This window comes from Rana temporaria, chromosome 2 (assembly GCF_905171775.1).
Source record: "Rana temporaria chromosome 2, aRanTem1.1, whole genome shotgun sequence".
Taxonomy (NCBI): domain Eukaryota; kingdom Metazoa; phylum Chordata; class Amphibia; order Anura; family Ranidae; genus Rana; species Rana temporaria.
The window spans coordinates 113661944-113679425 of NC_053490.1; the positions used below are offsets into that span (position 1 = coordinate 113661944).

At 44.1% G+C, this 17482-nt stretch overlaps 1 protein-coding gene across 4 annotated transcripts in view; it reads right to left on the reverse strand.

The window, feature by feature from the left end:
• The window catches only part of VDR (vitamin D receptor), a 257271-nt gene that overhangs the window by 15535 nt on the left and 224254 nt on the right, over window positions 1-17482 (reverse strand). For all 4 annotated transcript variants that reach the window (XM_040340786.1, XM_040340783.1, XM_040340784.1 and 1 more), the window contains 2 exons: window positions 8833-8998; window positions 5222-5373 (listed from right to left, as the gene is read on the reverse strand). In XM_040340786.1, coding sequence (XP_040196720.1) covers window positions 5222-5373; window positions 8833-8998 — 318 coding nt within the window. The remainder of the gene's footprint in view (window positions 1-5221; window positions 5374-8832; window positions 8999-17482) is intronic.

Sequence of the window (17482 nt, forward strand, 5' to 3'; positions counted from 1 at the left end):
AGCTAAAAAGCATCTTGCCAGGTAACGCTATAGTGACAAAACAACTACGCTTTACCATGTACAGTGGGGATCGAAAGTTTGGGCACCCCAGGTAAAAATTTGTATTAATGTGCATAACGAAGCCAAGGAAAGATGGAAAAATTTCCAAAAGGCATCAAATTATAGATTAGACATTCTTATAATATGTCAAAAAAAGTTAGATTTTATTTCCATCATTTACACTTTCAAAATTACAGAAAACAAAAAAAATGGTGTCTGCAAAAGTTTGGGCACCCTGCAGAGTTAATATCTTGTACTGCCCCCTTTGGCAAGTATTACAGCTTGTAAACGCTTTTTGTAGCCAGCCAAGAGTCTTTCAATTCTTGTTTGAGGTATCTTTGCCCATTCTTCCTTACAAAAGTCTTCCAGTTCTTTGAGATTTCTGGGCTGTCTGTCACACACACTGCTCTTTTAAGGTCTATCCATAGATTTTCAATTATGTTGAGGTCAGGAGATTGTGAAGGCCATGGCAAAAACTTCAGTTTACGCCTCCTGATGTAATCCCCCGTGGATTTTGAGGTGTGTTTAAGATCATTATCCATTTGTAGAAGCCATCCTCTCTTTAACTTCAGCTTTTTCACAGATGGCATCAAGTTACCATCCAAAATTTGCTGAAATTTTATTGAATCCATTTTTCCTTCTACTCGTGAAATGTTCCCTGTGCCACTGGCTGCAATACAACCCCAAAGCATGATTGATCCACCCCCATGCTTAACAGTTGGACAGAGGTTCTCTTCATTAAATTCTGTGCCCTTTCTTCTCCAAACGTACCTTTGCTCATTCCGGCCAAAAAGTTATATTTTAACCTCATCGGTCCACAGAACTTGTTTTCAAAATGCATCGGGCTCGTCTATATGTTCATTTGCAAAGTTCAAACGCTGATTTTTGTGGTGAGGATGTAGAAGAGGTTTTCTTCTGATGACTCTTCCATGAAGACCATATTTGTACAAGTATCTCTTTATAGTGGAATAGTGTACCACAACTCCAGTGTCTGCCAGATCTTTCTGGAGGGATCGTGCAGTCAAACGTGGGTTTTGAATTGCTTTTCTCACAATCCTGCGAGCTGTTCTGTCTGATATTTTTCTTGGTCTTCCAGATCTTGCTTTAACTTCCACTGTTCCTGATGACTGCCATTTCTTAATTACATTCCGAACAGAGGATATTGACATCTGAAAACACTTTGCTATCTTCTTATAGCCTTCTCCAGCTTTGTGAGCGTCAACTATTTTCACTTCCAGTTTTCTAGACAACTGCTTAGAATATAGGAAAAAAAACATTCCAAAGAGTAGGCAAAATCGGACTTTGAGGCACGTGGAAGTATAAAAATATGATTTATTACAAAAATATACAAAATGTACAATAACAATGGTATAATGGAATGTGAATAAATACAGTCACAATACAACCATCTGGATCAGAAATATATGGATAGTGAATGAATCCTATTGAAGTCGCCTACGCGTTTCACTGTGGGGGCTTCTTCAGGACGAGACAAACAGGATTTTTGCTAATATGTAGCTATTGTTTCACAATCTGATCCACAACGGTGGGTATAACCATCCAGGAAAACTCCAGACATAAACGGAGTATCTGCCGATAATGTGAAATAGTATAAAAATCACGTTTAAAGGTACTGAGGAGGGTCATCAATGGTCCAGGCCAAATGTGTCTACGATGACATGAACGAATAAACGCTTCAATCCATGTGTATAGGAGGCATGAGAGGGATATGAATCAGGATAACCGAAACCCCTTAAAAGTCCACCGGGGGACTTAGAACTGGGGCAAAGAGTAGCTCATAAATGAGAGCATAAAGTGTCCAAAATTAGATGGATGACATATCCTAATTCGTAGGGATCGTCTGGTAAAACACTTTATGTAAACGCAGCATCCGTGTATGCCCCAGGGTCACAGCCTGGGGCTGCTTAGAAGAACCCATGGTGCCCAAACTTTTGCAGACGCCATTTTTTTGTTTTCTGTAATCTTGAAAGTGTAAAGGATAGAAATAAAATCTAACTTTTTTTGACATATTATAAGAATGTCCAATCTGTAATTTGATGCCTTTTGGAGAAAATTAATTATTTGATCCCCTGCAGATTTTGTAAGTTTACGCACTTACAAAGAAATTAAGGGTCTATAATTTTGTATCATATGTGTATTTTAAATGATAGAGAAAGAATATCAACCAAAAATCCAGAAAGAACACATGATACAAATGTTATAAATTGAGATGCAGTTCAGTGAGTAAAATAAGTATTTGATCCCCAAGCAAAACATGACTTGGTACTTGGTGGAGAAACCCTTATTGGCAAGCACAGAGTTAAGACGTTTCTTGTAGTTGGTGACCAGCTTTGCACGCATCTGAGGAGGCATTTTGGTTCACTATTTTTTTTTTTTTTTACAGATCTTCTCTAAATCCTTATGGTTTCTTGGTTGTTGCTTGGCAAATCAAAGTTTCATCTCCCTCCATACATTTTCTTTAGGATTAGGGTCTGGAGACTGGCTAGGCCACTCCATGACCTTAATGTGCTTCTTCTTAAACCACTCCTTTGTTGCCTTGGCAGTATGTTTTGGGCTATTGACATGCTGAAAGACCCATCCATGACCCATCATCAGGGAAGAAGGCTCTCATCCTAAATTTTACAATACATGGCCCCGTCCATTGGTCCCTCAATGCGCAAAGTCACACTGCACCTTTAGCAGAGAAACTGTCCCAAAGCATGTTTCCACCTTCGAGCTTGACTGTAGGAATGGTGGGCCAGATTCGCGTAGCCGCGCGGCGGCGTAACGTATCCCCTTTACGTTACACCGCCGCAAGTTTTCAGCGTAAGTGCTTGATTCACAAAGCACTTGCGTGTAAACTTACGGCGGTGTAGCGTAAAGCCGTCCAGCACAAGCCCGCCTAATTCAAATGGGGCGTGCACCATTTAAATTAGGCGCGGTCCTGCGCCGAACGTTCTGCGCATGCTCCGTTAGGAAATTTCCCGTCGTGCTTTGCGCGAAAATTACGGCGCCCCGACGTGTTTTTTGAACGGCGACGTGCGTAACGTAATTTCGTATTCCCAGACGTCTTACGCAAAAAAAATAAAAAATGTAAAATTCGACGCGGGAACGACGGCCATACTTTAACAAGGAGGAGTAATTTTACCCCATGTAAATAACACTCTTAACTTTACGACGCGAAAAACCGACGTAAGAGAATGCGACGAACGCGCGTACCTTCATGGATCGCCGTAATCAGCTAATTTGCATACCCGACGCTGGAAAACGACGCAAACTCCACCCAGCGGCCGCCGGAGAATTACACCTAAGATCCGAAGGCGTACGAAGCCGTACGCCTGTCGGATCTTAGCCAAAAGCCGTTGTATCTTTGTTTGTGAATGACAAATAAAGATACGACGCTGCAAATTTGAAAGTACGCCGGAGTATCAGCAGATACTCCGGCGTACTTTTTCTGTGAATCTGGCCCGATCTTCTTAGGGTCATAGTCAGCATTTTTCAGCATTTTTCTTACTCCAAACACGGTGAAGGCACATGTAAGGTCATGCCAAAGAACATCTAAATGATTCAGAGATGGATTGGGAGAAAGTGCTGTGGTCAGATGAGACCAAAATTAAACTTTTTGGCATTAACTCGACTCCCCGTGTTTGGAGGAAGAAAAATGCATGTCTAGCGAGCCCGCAATGCCTGCACCCCAGCCATTCCTGGTAAGGAAACCCGGTTCCCTACTGCGCCATGTGCGAAGCGTGCTGCGCTTTCTAATTGGTCCGGTAGCAGAGGAAGAAGGAGGGGGCCAAATTTCCAAGGGACGGGCCGCAGCCCCGTCTCCCAGATGTGGGGAACGGTACCTGTCAAAAACAGGGAAGAGACGGTTAAGCGGAAGAACCACTTTTGAGTGAAACGCTGCTTGAAGGATTTAGAGAAGATCTGTAAAGAAGAGTGGACCAAAATCTCTCCTGGGATGTGTGCAAACCTGGTTACCAACTACAAGAAACGTCCTACCTCTGTGCTTGCCAACAAGGGTTTCTTCACCAAGTAAAAAAGAGAAGTCGCGCTAATTGGAATTAATATAAATATGGTGAAACATCAGTGAATAATGAAATCAAATAATTCAATGTATGGTGGGTGGTAAGCACCATCAATGAAGTAAGTGCAAGTTGTGAATAACTACTAAATGGCATAAATGTCTCTATAATTAATAAGGACACATTGACAGTCCAAACGAGCCAAGAGGTTAAAAGTAGTCCACAGGTGTGTGATGAGAGGAATCTTTAGGTAACAGTGATGACGACCACGCTGTGTTCAGAACAAACAGGAGACCTCCACCACAGATAATACTGACTCTTACCAGAATTCAGTAAATAATAAGCATGAAATCAAATCCAGCAGCAGCCCACAAGATTGTCTTCAACCAGCGGTATCCATATATTAGTAATCACCATTAAAATCCAGGCTCCATAGGTACAAAGGAAACACCAAGAGAGGAATATAGCGTAATACTGCGCTGGTTTATTGTAACATAGAAAAGCTAAATGCTTACTTACATTTCCAAAGATAAAATAGGCGTCAGGGCGTCTCCTCCCAGGGAGGAGACGCCCTGACGTTGCAGCGTTTACCAAGTGTAAGGATCCGGATATCCGGACGTACGCCTATACACAGTCCGGCCGGCTGTGTCTTTTTTACTCTGCTACCCAATTTTATGTCCGCTCGATGCCTATTTTATCTTTGTATAATCCCTAGCCCAAAATGGGCTAGGGATTATAGACTATGGACTTGCAGTGTGCATACAGCAGTGCTCATGTCATGACCACAACTAACATGCATTGTTTCTTCCAAACAAACGGAAGTGAGAAGAAAGGACAGAAGAAGAGGCACAGGAGCTCATGAAGGATGGTAAAAGGAGGCAGAAAAACACAGGAAGGACATACATTTTCATGAAAAATAGATTACAGGGCCATTAAGTAGTGGGTGTGCATGGATTATTTTTGGCAAAAGGGATAATGTTTGGTGTCACTTTAATTTAAAGATCCAGCTTTGTGAATGAAGGAAATTGCTGAAGGTACAGCAAGGAAATATAAAAAATCACCCTCCACACAAAAATTAGTGAATAGCTATGGATGAGATAACTCATCAAAAGAATGGCAATGCAGGATGGGAAATTCGCCTTACAAACTGATTTTACCTTGTGTCACATCATTAACTTTGTAGTTAAAGTCTTCACTGCCACATGACCAGGACATGTCATCCAGGGAGAATGACTGGTTGGATCGCAGCATTATAACTTCGATAACGGAGGATTTTAACAAGGCAATCTGGTCCTCTGCAGCGAGGTCACTACATTTCAAAACAAAACACATTACTGCTATTACCTTTGCTTTGGTTAACGAACATCAGTTAGGTGTTAGACATTAGGTGGTTGATACTTGTTCCTGACAAATTCAAATGATCTAGGAAAGTTCAGGATGTCTATGGCATCCCAAAAACCTTAACTAACATCTCTTAAGGCCCTAACACACGATATGAAAACCAGATGGGAAAATTCATACGATACGCTATCTGTTGATTCTCGGATCGTTAGTACGGTGCTTTCAACAGCAATTTCACTTTTTCGTCAGACAAAAAGTTGGATGTGCAGGCTATAACATTTTTGTCAGATGTGAACTCAACGTCTGATTTTCGTATAATTAGTAGGAATACATACAAAACTATTCAACACATTAAGTCACTTCTGACGTATTCTGTCGTACGAAAATTTTCATATTGTGAGTAACCTCTTCACTTTCGACATGAGACTAGCATGCCACAAAAATCAGACGTTCGGTCGTCTGAAAATCTAAGCGTGTGTACGAGGCTTTAGACTGAAGCTGAAAGCAATTTTTCAGACCGTTTATGCTGCTAGTTAAGAATTGTTAATAAGTGCAAAAACACATTCAACACATGTGGCTGTAATCTATCTTCTCCAGCTTCTGTCACACTTCTTATCAGGGGACTCCATGAACTGGCCCTACAGATTCAGACATACCACACTACAATTGCAACTAGAATCTGATACCTGTACTAAAATAGGGGTTCTTTCTATTCATAACATTTCTGATGCATATGGGACAGTGATTGCTAAAGCTGGCCAGAGATGGATAGAATTTCAAACTAAACTTCCTAAGAAAATTCTTAGAACATTCGTTTGTCATTTGAAATATTTAGTTTGCGTTTAACATTTGATTTAAGGATTAATGGATTACCAAACAAAAACCACATACACGGTTCTAATTTTCTCGTCACTGCGGTTGAAAACTAATGTTGATTTGACCCACTAATAATTGAAAAAAAAAAAAAGAACGTCCTTTCTTAGAAACTTCTTTTCACAAGAATTTTTGTTGGGTAATTTATGGCCAACTTAAATGGTTTACAGAGTTTTCATTAAGCCCTGGTTCACACCAGTGCAGCTTTGAAATCGCAATAGTACAGCACGATTCCAAAGCTGCAGATCAGTGTGATTTGCATGTACAATTTAATGTCGACTTGCGACTTAATGTAACAGTCAACGCAAGTTGCCATGAAAATGCAGAAAAGTAGTGCAGAAACCTTTTTCAAGGTCGCTGTGACTTAAGAGGCAACGATTTGAACGGTTCCATTGCCGCAAATAGGGAGCGACCTGTCATGCGATTTTGAACTATCAAATCGTATGACAAGTCGCACTGGTGTGAACCAGGGCTAAAGGGTACTTGTAACATAAAACAAGGAATGTTCCAACATGAAAATATATAATGAGCCTTAAATCATTTTGACAACAGGATTGCTGCTTTACTGACACTTAATGTGGAATTTAAAGTGGATGTAAACCCGATTCATGAAATATGAGCTGGGCACATATATCAGTAGTGTTTTGCTATCTCTCTTCAAAGCCCCGTGTGTCCTAGCTTTGTCCTGCTCCGTTTGTTTGTTATCAGCCTAAAAACTTTTGACAAGCTCTCCTCCCTGTTTCGGAGGAGGTTGCTATACTGCTAAACTATACACAGGCAACCTCTGCTTGTGTGGAAGGGGGGTGTGAGCCTTTCCTCTAATCAGCTGTCTCACAGTGTCTAGCAATGATCTCCTCCTACAGGGGAATCAGGAAGTGAAAATTCTAACAAAATGTGCACTTTGTAAAACAGTATATTAACGTGAAGACAGAAGATATACAAGTAAAACATATATATGGAGATTTGTTTCATCCCTGTGTATCATCTGAGGCTGTCCATTCCACTTTAAGTCTAGAACCAAGATAAAACTCCTCCGACTCCCTTTCTAACACCTATACTAACTATCTTGTAAAAGGAAGATGCTTATACTTTTAGGGTGCTCCACTCCAGTCATGTAATCAACTCCCAGCATCTTCAGTGGACAGAGGGGACAGCCGACAACGGACACCCCATAGTGAGCCTATAGGTGACACCACCGCCCAGTCATTCCAACCATTGTCGACGCTCTCTCCTCTCCCCTGAAGCTGGCTGCTGGGAAAATCCCATGATCAGACTGGAGTGCCCTAAGAATAGGTAAGGATACACATCTTTCCTCTATAAGGTAGTTAGTATAGGTGTTGGAAAGGTGGTGAGAGCAATTTTAAAGGATACGTTCACCATTACAAAAAATACATACATGCAATTTTTTTTTGCATGTAAAAAAATATGCATTTATTTATTTTTTGTAATGGACCTGTAAAGCATTGCACCCACTATCCTGCAGACTGCGTATCTGTCTGGCCATACCTCTGATACAGCCAGGCAGCCACACTGAGACAAATACTTAATAAACTACCACTGCAATCAACAGCGCCATGGTAGTTCATTGAGAACTACAAGCCGATACCCGCAAAGGCCCTTGTAGTTTTACTATTCACAGAAGACTGGATTTTTTGCAGACGGTGACAGCTCGTGGGGGGTGGGGGAGAAGATCCCTCAGCTAGCTGTCAGAGCGGTGGATTGGGGGAGCGGGGGCAGGTGCATTTATAACATGTTACACTCCGGATTTGGGAGTAACATGTAAGCTGTTACAAAAGTTCAACTTATCCTTTAAAGTGTAAACCCATTACAACCACTTTAACCTACAGGTAAGCCTAGATTAAGGCTTACCTGTAGGTGCAAGAAATATCTCCCAAACCTAAAAGGTTTAGGAGATATTTGCAAAAAATAGCAGCACCAATGTATACGGCACATGCACTGTAGACATCGGGCGCAGGCACACTGAGCGTGCCGATTCTAACGGCGATCATGCCGTTAGTGGCAGGACCCGCGCTCGGGAGTGACGCCATCGCTGCTCCGGCCAGTCACAACGCAGGAGCGGCGATACCCAGAAGTCACACCGGGTATCATGGCGGCGTCGGAGGAGGCGAATGAGGGCCATTGCTGGGGCTTCGATCTCAGGTAAGTAATTCATAATCAGCTAGTATGCTATGCATACGAACTCATTATGCCTTTGTCTTGCAGGTTGTCTTTTTTTGGAAGAGAGGGTTTACTTCCTCTTTAAGCTTAGTTAGTTCTAGCCTTGAAGTTTACTTTTAATGAAATCCCAGCTATGTCCCTTCCAATTCCTACCTCCAAGGCTCCTGGGTCACAGGGGAAGGTCACATACTGTGCCTTCTACAACAGCAAATACATAAGTGTTCACCATTCTCTCTTGTACTTTCTGGGCTATCCTTCGATTCCCACACAAATAATACAACATAGTGTAATTTTAATGCACTACAGTTATTAACATTTGCTAAATGTTTAGACATGAAGATCACCACTGATTTAATTATTTATTTGTTGCTCTTACCGGAATCCAGGTATCATCTTGGCAAACCCAATGACTTTCTGTATGCTGTAGCTGACCAGATCTGCAAGGTGTGGGAGCATTGCCAGGTCACCGGGACCCTCAGGGGAACTATTACTGTTGTAGTTGCCAAATAAGGAGCTTGAAAAAAAGCAATACTCTGATGGTTCTGTAAAGAAATAATATACATATATTAAAAACTGGAATATCAGTAATACCGTGTTAAAATTCGTTTTATTCCATACAGAAAAGCTGCATACAGGAGTTGTGCAAACAATCACTGACCAGGGTCTGGAAAGACAGTTTGCAGCATTGTGCTGGTAGTAAAGCACCACCGAACGGGGATAACAAAATAATGCAAGGTGCAGGAACCAGTCAGTCCAATCTAGAAGTTATAAAACAGGGGCTTTCACTGACATTACCATGCAGGTCCCAAAAAATGGGAGGCCGCTATAAGGTTTTTTTTTTTTTTAATGGGGAAAAATTCTCTGAGAGCTTTGATATCTGCCTCTTAGGCCCCTTACACATAGAACGAGCTCTGTTGGAATCCACTTTCTCTGCGGGGAATCTATTCGCTAGTCCCCGCTGAGCAGGCAGATGGCTGGTTCGTGTTTACTCCGCTTATGCGGAGTAGACACAGCCCGCTCTCTTCTATGGGCGATCAAATGTAAATGGATCACCTGTTCATTTACAGCCAACTGCCATCCGATCCACCAGACAGATGAGGACCGGTGGGCGCAGGCACCTGGGGTTGAACACACCTGAGCTCATCCTTACTCAGGAATGCTGTGTAAACTGTGCACTTTGAATGGCTATAGAGATGAGATGGCAGCAGATAAACGGGTACAACTCGTGTGGGAGAATTTGTATTAAATGAGGCTATAGGGCCTCAGGCCTGTTACAAGCCTGAGAGCGAGTTATAATCGGATCCAGAGACTGGAGCTAAAATTGGTTCCTTTCTCGATGCAAGGGGAACATCATCACTCTGAGGTTGTGATGTGCTGACCTTTAGCAGAGTGAATGTTTACCTGAGGTCTAGCTGCGGCTTCCTTTCGCCTGGTTTCTTCCATATGTACTGGTGAAGGTTACCGACAAAGGAGGGTGTGGAATATAGGGTAAACATGTCTGAAAGCAGTAAGCAGCAACACAGGTGTAGACTGTGTGACAGAGAGAGGCTCTGTCACTATAAGTTTATAGGAAAAAGGACTCAGGAGTCTCATTATGGGTTAATGCAAGGTTCAGAACTCAAAAGTGCAAATAAAGGATGGCCCCTTACCGCAAGATATTGACCTAATTCGCTAAAACAAGGTCAAATGAGGCTTGTTGTCACCACGGACAAAGTTAAGGACACCTGGATTTCCTGTGGGTCAGCTGCTTAGAAGCGTCATGTGAGGTATAAGAAAGAAGTAGAGAGATACCGCCATGGCATAATAACGTTTAATAAAAAAATTAAAAACATACACAGTGCCGTGCTGCCTGATGACGACATATTGAAACGTACGTCGAGGCGGTACGTGGATCACGCACAGCAAACTTCCTGTCCAGCTGGTTTCCTACGATTGTGAGGTGGAGCGCACGCCATAGCCTCCCCAGCGCAGACATCGTTCTCCCTCGGGTCGATTCCACCGACCCTTTCTGACAACAAAGCCTTAAAGCCTCAGTGCCGGGACGTGGGCACTATTCAAGTAAGCCTCCATTCGGCACTGTGTATGTTTTTAATTTTTTTATTAAACGTTATTATGGCATGGCGGTATCTCTCTGCTTCTTTCTTATACCTCACATGACGCTTCTAAGCAGCTGACCCACAGGAAATCCAGGTGTCCTTAACTTTGTCCGTGGTGACAACAAGCCTTATTTGACCTTTTTTTAGCGAATTAGGTCAATATCTTGCGGTAAGGGGCCATCCTTTATTTGCACTTTTGGGTGACGTAGTTCGGTGAAGGTGGAAACCAGCTCACTTGCACAGTGATCTACAAAGATTATATGAACACTTACTACTCTGTTTATGGACATTTTGTGTTTTATTTTTGAGTTTTTTATGGATTCAGCATATGGATCAGAATATATCACCATTGCACTACTGCATTTTTTTGAGCAATCATAATTGCACATGCACTTTAGTTGTGATTGCACATGCACTTTAGTTGTGATTAATTATTGTCACTGTTTTGGATTTTCTTATATTTATTATCAATAATTTATTTTTTTCTAGCGCCCCCTATTTATCTTATCACTATTGCATTCAATCTTTGAATTTTTTGGGGAGCAGCTTTTTCCTTTTGTCATTTCACTAAATTATTATTTTGGCGCGAGACCCCTTCCCTAAAGGTTCAGAACTAGCATCTCTCCAGATTCTATAGTTCTGAATCAGAACATTCAATCCTGGGTCCAGGTTTTGCTAGATGCCTGCAACCTGACTCACTACACAGGTGTGCAGGGTCATTATATAGTCAGGTCTGAGAATTGCTCAGGCCTCTCGTTTTGGAGACAGCTTCTAGTTTGGTGTCTGGAAGGTCTCATCAAGGGGTCAGAGGACCCAGCCCCAAGTCAGCGGATCTTTGTCCCAGGAGTCAGGTCGACTCCTATCAGGGCTGTCAGGAGAACCCCAATTCCTAGGCCAGAGGTGGGCCATGCAGCAGGGCGCTGCAACTGAAGGCTAGAGAGCCAAGTGTGTGAAAGAGCTGAATGACACAGTCAAAGGACTGGTAGGAGGAGCAGCAGTGCTGCCAGCACATAAGCCAGGTGGCTTGGTATTTTCATTCATTCTTGTTTTGTGGATGAAACCCCTGCGTGGGCAACTGGTGTATAAGTGAACTTTTCTTTTACTCAATAAAAGTGGGCTGCCACGCCCTAAAACTACAGTTTGGACTGGCGCTGCTTATTGTGAATGCACCTGCTACTTGAGTTTAATTCCCCCAATCTTACACGTGGAGGAGAATGCGGGCAGATTTGGAAGAGTGCCAGATCCTTGCATACCAAAAGCAGTGAGTTTGCCAAGGAACGGTCAGTGGCTGTGTATGGAAGAGCAGTCAGGCAATGAGCGTTGCATGCAGGTAGTGCACCTGTAAAAAAAAAAAAAGAAAAAAAGAAACAGCACTCCAGGTCGAACTGTCCACGTGTGCTGTAGCTGTGTAGCGGAGTGACTGTAAGGATGGGGCGGTCAAAACGTAAAAAGGAAGCAATGTTTGCCGAGATGAGAGACAGAACCTTGTGGCTGGAGGGGCTGTTACCGACAGAACAAGCCCCAGACTGGTGCAAGATGCACTTGGCCGCACTGGAGCGAATAAAGAAGGAAAACAAACCAGCACTCAGTGCAAAGCGTGAGCAGATGGGTGCGGTTGCCCGTGGCAACAAAGCATAAATCCGTTCAGCTGACTTCATACGGGCTATGTTGCCTTCTAAACATGTGGAAGCCTTTTTGACTTTTACGATGATTGCTTCCGCCCAAGGGTGGTTCAGTAGCCAGTGGGCTCAATTGGTACAACCTTTTCTGACACACGAGTATCAAGGGGTGTACCGCTTGATGGGTCATTAGCGAGATGACAACGATAATTATCTAGAAGCAATCCAGTCGATGGAGCACTGGAAAAGTTCTGCAGGGAGAATTGTGGTCTCCCATAGCAACCAAAGAAAGTCGGTTTGTAGAAAGGAGAAGCTACAAAGGAGATGTGGCTCAAATTCTGAGTGAAGAGGTTCGAGCAAAAGTGTCTGTTGTCACCCCTGGCAACTGTAAAGGAAATTTTGTTCAGCCTGCAAGGGATGATGGAAAGCACAATAAACCAGTGGTTTCAAGTTATAGCTGCTAATGTGAAATGGTCAGCCCAGAGAAGAGGGCAGAGTATCCAGCAACCTCCAAGGGGTATGACCAGGTGTGTGGGTCTGCCGTTTGGCCTGCAGGGGATCTTGGAAAACCCAAGAAGAATGCAATGTTGTCCATGTCCATGTGGGGCATTAGCTTGTGAGAGCACAGCAAAGAAGAGACAATGCCCTCAATTGAAGCTTTCAACACCTGCCAACTGGAATGGTAAGACTGTTGATGTTACAAATGTGAGAGAGACTGGTCATGGGATTATTCCCAGTGAAGTGGGAGTAAGTCCAGTGAGAAAATCTGCTTTCAGAGACTTGCTGCAGATTAAACCCTGTGTAGTAGCAAAGCACAGTTTGAAGTTGAACCTGCAGCAAGCTTGAGGACTGTGCAATGCCCTTTTTAGCAGAGAGACAAGGGTTAAAGCTAAACCTAATGATGTGGTGTCTACAAACAATGCTAAAAAAAGGTGATATATTTCCTTCTATGTTGGTTCTGTGCAAAGAACAGGACTGATTCAGCAGAGTGCTGAAATAGATATGTCAGGGGTGACCACTACGAGATATGTACCATTGCCCCTAGCAACCATGACAGGTGCAACAAGGTTGTCCCTGGAGACCTCCCATAAGCTCATGGTGTCTGAGCTTGAGGTTTGCCAGGATGACTGTGCAGCCACAGACCTCATGTGAAGGAAGGGCCTGGAACAGACGTGGCAGTAGCAGTGATTCTGCCCATCACCCACAAAGAGGTACAAGTTGAGGTTCTCGGAAACACTCTGACAGAAAATAACAGTGTTGGTAACAGTAACCGTGAAATGTGTGAACTGTTGGGGGTTATTGCAAATGAGGTATTGGTTGCCAAGAGTAACCACAAAAGGGTTAATGAAACCAAAAAGGTACATCAAGCGTGGTTGAAGTTGATAAAAATTAGAAAAAAAGGGGTTTGGGGTTAAGCACAGAAGATTCCCTACAGCATCAGGACAGCATCAATAAATTGGGAAAAGGTGGCAGGAAAGCCAAAACACACCAAGAAAACAAAGGTATTCTTAGGACCCTAAGATCGAAGGTTGGAAGCAGGACCTTGTTAAAGTCTCAAAAAAAGTGCTTGTGAAAGCATGTCAGGAAGAAGACCTGGGAAGGTCTACATAGGTCGAGGAGAGCAGAGTTCCCCTTTAATGGTGCCAGAGTAAGAAGCTTGTGTCTCCTGCCCTCCAGTTGGAAACAAAAGGGGGAGGTATGTGACAGAGACAGGGGCTTAAGACATGGACAGGGGCTGCGGATATGGACAGGGGCTGCGGATATGGACAGGGGCTGCGGATATGGACAGGGGCTGCGGATATGGACAGGGGCTGCGGATATGGACAGGGGCTGCGGATATGGACAGGGGCTGCGGATATGGACAGGGGCTGCGGATATGGACAGGGGCTGGGGCTGCTTTGCCGGTCATTATTGCTTACATATTACTTCACTGTGACCGTCCCTCTGCTGAGCCAAGCCAACGTCAAGACCGACCGCCCTACCATAGCTGAGAACAGCCAAAGTGAACTGAGCGGCGACCGCCCCCTCCCGCCCGAACATAGCCAAGTGGGGACCGCCCCTCTTCCCGAGCATAGCCAAGCCCAGCTGAGCGGGGACCGCCCTCTCCCGCCCGAGTATAGCCGAGTGGGGATCACCCCTCTTCTCGAGTATAGCCGAGCCCAGCTGAGCGGGGACCGCCCCTCTTCTCGAGCATAGCCAAGCTCAGCTGAGCGGGGACCGTCCCTTCCCGCCTGAGTATAGCCGAGCCAGGCTGAGTGGGGACAGCCCAGGCATTCATTTTATTCCGCTTTATGGGGGACTCTATTTGTGCGGTCGTCGGAACTCGTGGGGGGCTCTTTTTCATGCAGGGGCAGCTTTCTTGTCGGCAGTGGCGGAGGGCATTGCCAGCAGCGGCAGGGGGCGGTGCAGGCAGGGGGCGGTGCCTGATGTACATTCGGACCATAAGACGCAGAGACATTTCCCCCCATATTTTTTGGGGGAAAAATGTGCGTCTTATGGTCCGAAAAATACGGTATATGAGATTTTAGTGAATGTAAATACTGTGCTATAGTAATGTGAATTATAAAGTGACGAGCGCAATAATGTGACTGTGTATCCAATGTGTTAATCAGTGAAAAAGACTGATAGTAAACTAAAATTGAAACGCAGTGCCAAAAAAAACATCAATAATGAATAAAACGTTTAGCCAGCATGTGGCCAGTGAAAAAACATGCACAAAAATAACTGCAAATGTCAGCAGACAAAATGAAAAGAAACTAAATCACCTCTGATGAAGCCACGTGACGTGGCGTAACATGTAAGGGACGGACTGTTTTAAGCAACACATCAGAAAGCTGTGATCAGCTGTTTTTTTAGTTTCGTTTTACCTGATCTTTGAAAATGCAAATCTAGCGTTTTTTTATAAATAAACTAGCCTTTGTTTACTGCACTATGGGAAGCTATCTCTTTTATTTCCCTATGCTGAGCACCATCGTTGCCAAATAGAAGTCTGGAGCTTACAAACACAGGATTACACAGGACGCCTTGGACATCCATAGCCAGTTGCAGATCCAACAGCACCTCTTATGGACATCCATTCAATCAAGGCTTGATTACTTCTTTGGGAAGGTAAGCGCTTTGTGAGCACACACTATTTGAAGATCCACATTAGAAGATCCTTGAAAACACTACATTATCACCTTTGGAGAGTTTTTTTGCTTTTATGGAACTTTCATCACATTTATGCACATGATACTCTAAGGCTGTATTATTAGCCTATTTTCCCAGGACTTATTCAGTTTCTTTTCATTTTGTCTGCTGACATTTGCAGTTATTTTTGTGCATGTTTTTTCACTGGCCACATGCTGGCTAAACGTTTTATTCATTATTGATGTTTTTTTGGCACTGTGTTTCAATTTTAGTTTACTATCAGTCTTTTTCACTGATTAACACATTGGATACACAGTCACATTATTGCGCTCGTCACTTTATCTTTCATCACTTTACTGTATTTTTATTTATATTTATACACCATCAGATTGAGCAGCATTATCACCTTAGTTCATTACAATTTTATTTTTCATCTCAAGGTTTACTAGGTAGGCGCGAGAGCACCCCCACTTTACCAATGTGAATTATAACCATATAGTTATCAGAAGGCAATATGTTTTGCGTGAGTGGTCCTTAACCACTTCCATACCAGGTACTTACGCAGCTTCCCGCCCAAGCCAATTTTCAGCTTTCAGCACTGTCGCACTTTGAATGGCAATTGCGCGGTCATGCTACACTGTACCCAAACAAAATTGGCGTCCTTTTTTCCCCACAAATAGAGCTTTCTTTTGGTGGTATTTGATCACCTCTGCGATTTTTTTTTTTTGCGCAACAACTAAAAAAAGGCTGAAAATTTGGAAAAAAAATTACGTTTTTATTTTTTTCTGTTAATTTTTTTGTAAATAAGTTTTCTCTTTCAATTACGGGCACTGATATGGCGGCACTAATGGGCACCGATGAGATGGCACTGATGGACATCGATGAGGTAGTACTGACGGGCACAGATGAGGTGGCACTGATTGGCGGCGCTGGTATGCGACACTGATGGGCACACATAGGCGGCACTGATGGGCACACATAGGCGGCACTGATGGGCACACATAGGCGGCACTGATGGGCACACATAGGCGGCACTGATGGGCACACATAGGCGGCACTGATGGGCACTCATGGGCGGCACTGGGCACTCATAGGCGGCACAGATGGGCACTCATGGGCGGCACAGATGGGCACTCATGGGTGGCACAGATGGGCACTGCTAGGTGGGCACTGGGCATGGATGGGCACTGTGGGGTGGCACTGATGGACACTGGGGTGGCGCTGATGGACACTGGGGTGGCGCTGATGGACACTGGGGTGGCAGCACTGATTGTTGCCAGTCAGTGCCCATTTGTGGGCACTGACTGGCATCTTTTTTCTTTATGTTTTATTTTTTATTTTTTTTTTAGACTTTTTTTTTTTTTTTTAGCTTTTTTTTTTTTTTTGCCCACCCTGGTGCTCCAGGGTGGGCATCCCTGGTGGTCCAGTGTGGCGATCCGAGGGGGGGCTGCGCTGATAAACAATCAGCGCTAACCCCCCCTGTCAGGAGAGCCGCCGATCGGCTATCCTCTACTCGCGTCTGTCAGACGCGAGTGAGGAAGAGCCATCGGCGGCTCTTCCTGTTTACATCGTGATCAGCCGTGGTTGGACACGGCTGATCACGTGGTAAAGAGTCTCCGCCGGAGGCTCTTTACCGGGATCGGAGATGCAGGGTGTCAGACTGACACCCCGCATCACCGATCGCCGCGATGCCCGCCCCCACGGGCGCGCGCGGCATGAAATCCTGCAGGACGTTCTAGAACGTCCTGTCAGGATTTCATAACCACTTCCCGGACGTAAATCGGCCATTGGCCGGGCGGGAAGTGGTTAAAGGGGTTGTAAAGGAAAAAAATGCTTTTCATAATAAGCATCCTTTACCTGCAGACATTCCTCTTTTCACTTCATTGTTCGTTTTTGCTCAGAAGTTGCTCTTTCTTTCTCGTACATCGCGGGACACAGAGCGGCATATTCATTACTATGTGGGTTATATGGAGTACCTTCAGGTGATGGACACTGGCAATCTCAAACAGGAAGTGCCCCTCCCTATATAACCCCCTCCCATAGGAGGAGTACCTCAGTTTTTTCACCAGTGTCTTAGGTGTTGGTCATGGAATAGCTTGTCTCTACATCCTTGGGATCAAGGCAGGCTAACCGGATCTGTCCAAGGTGCCTCAGAGCCAAAGTGGACAGTACCCGGGCCCCT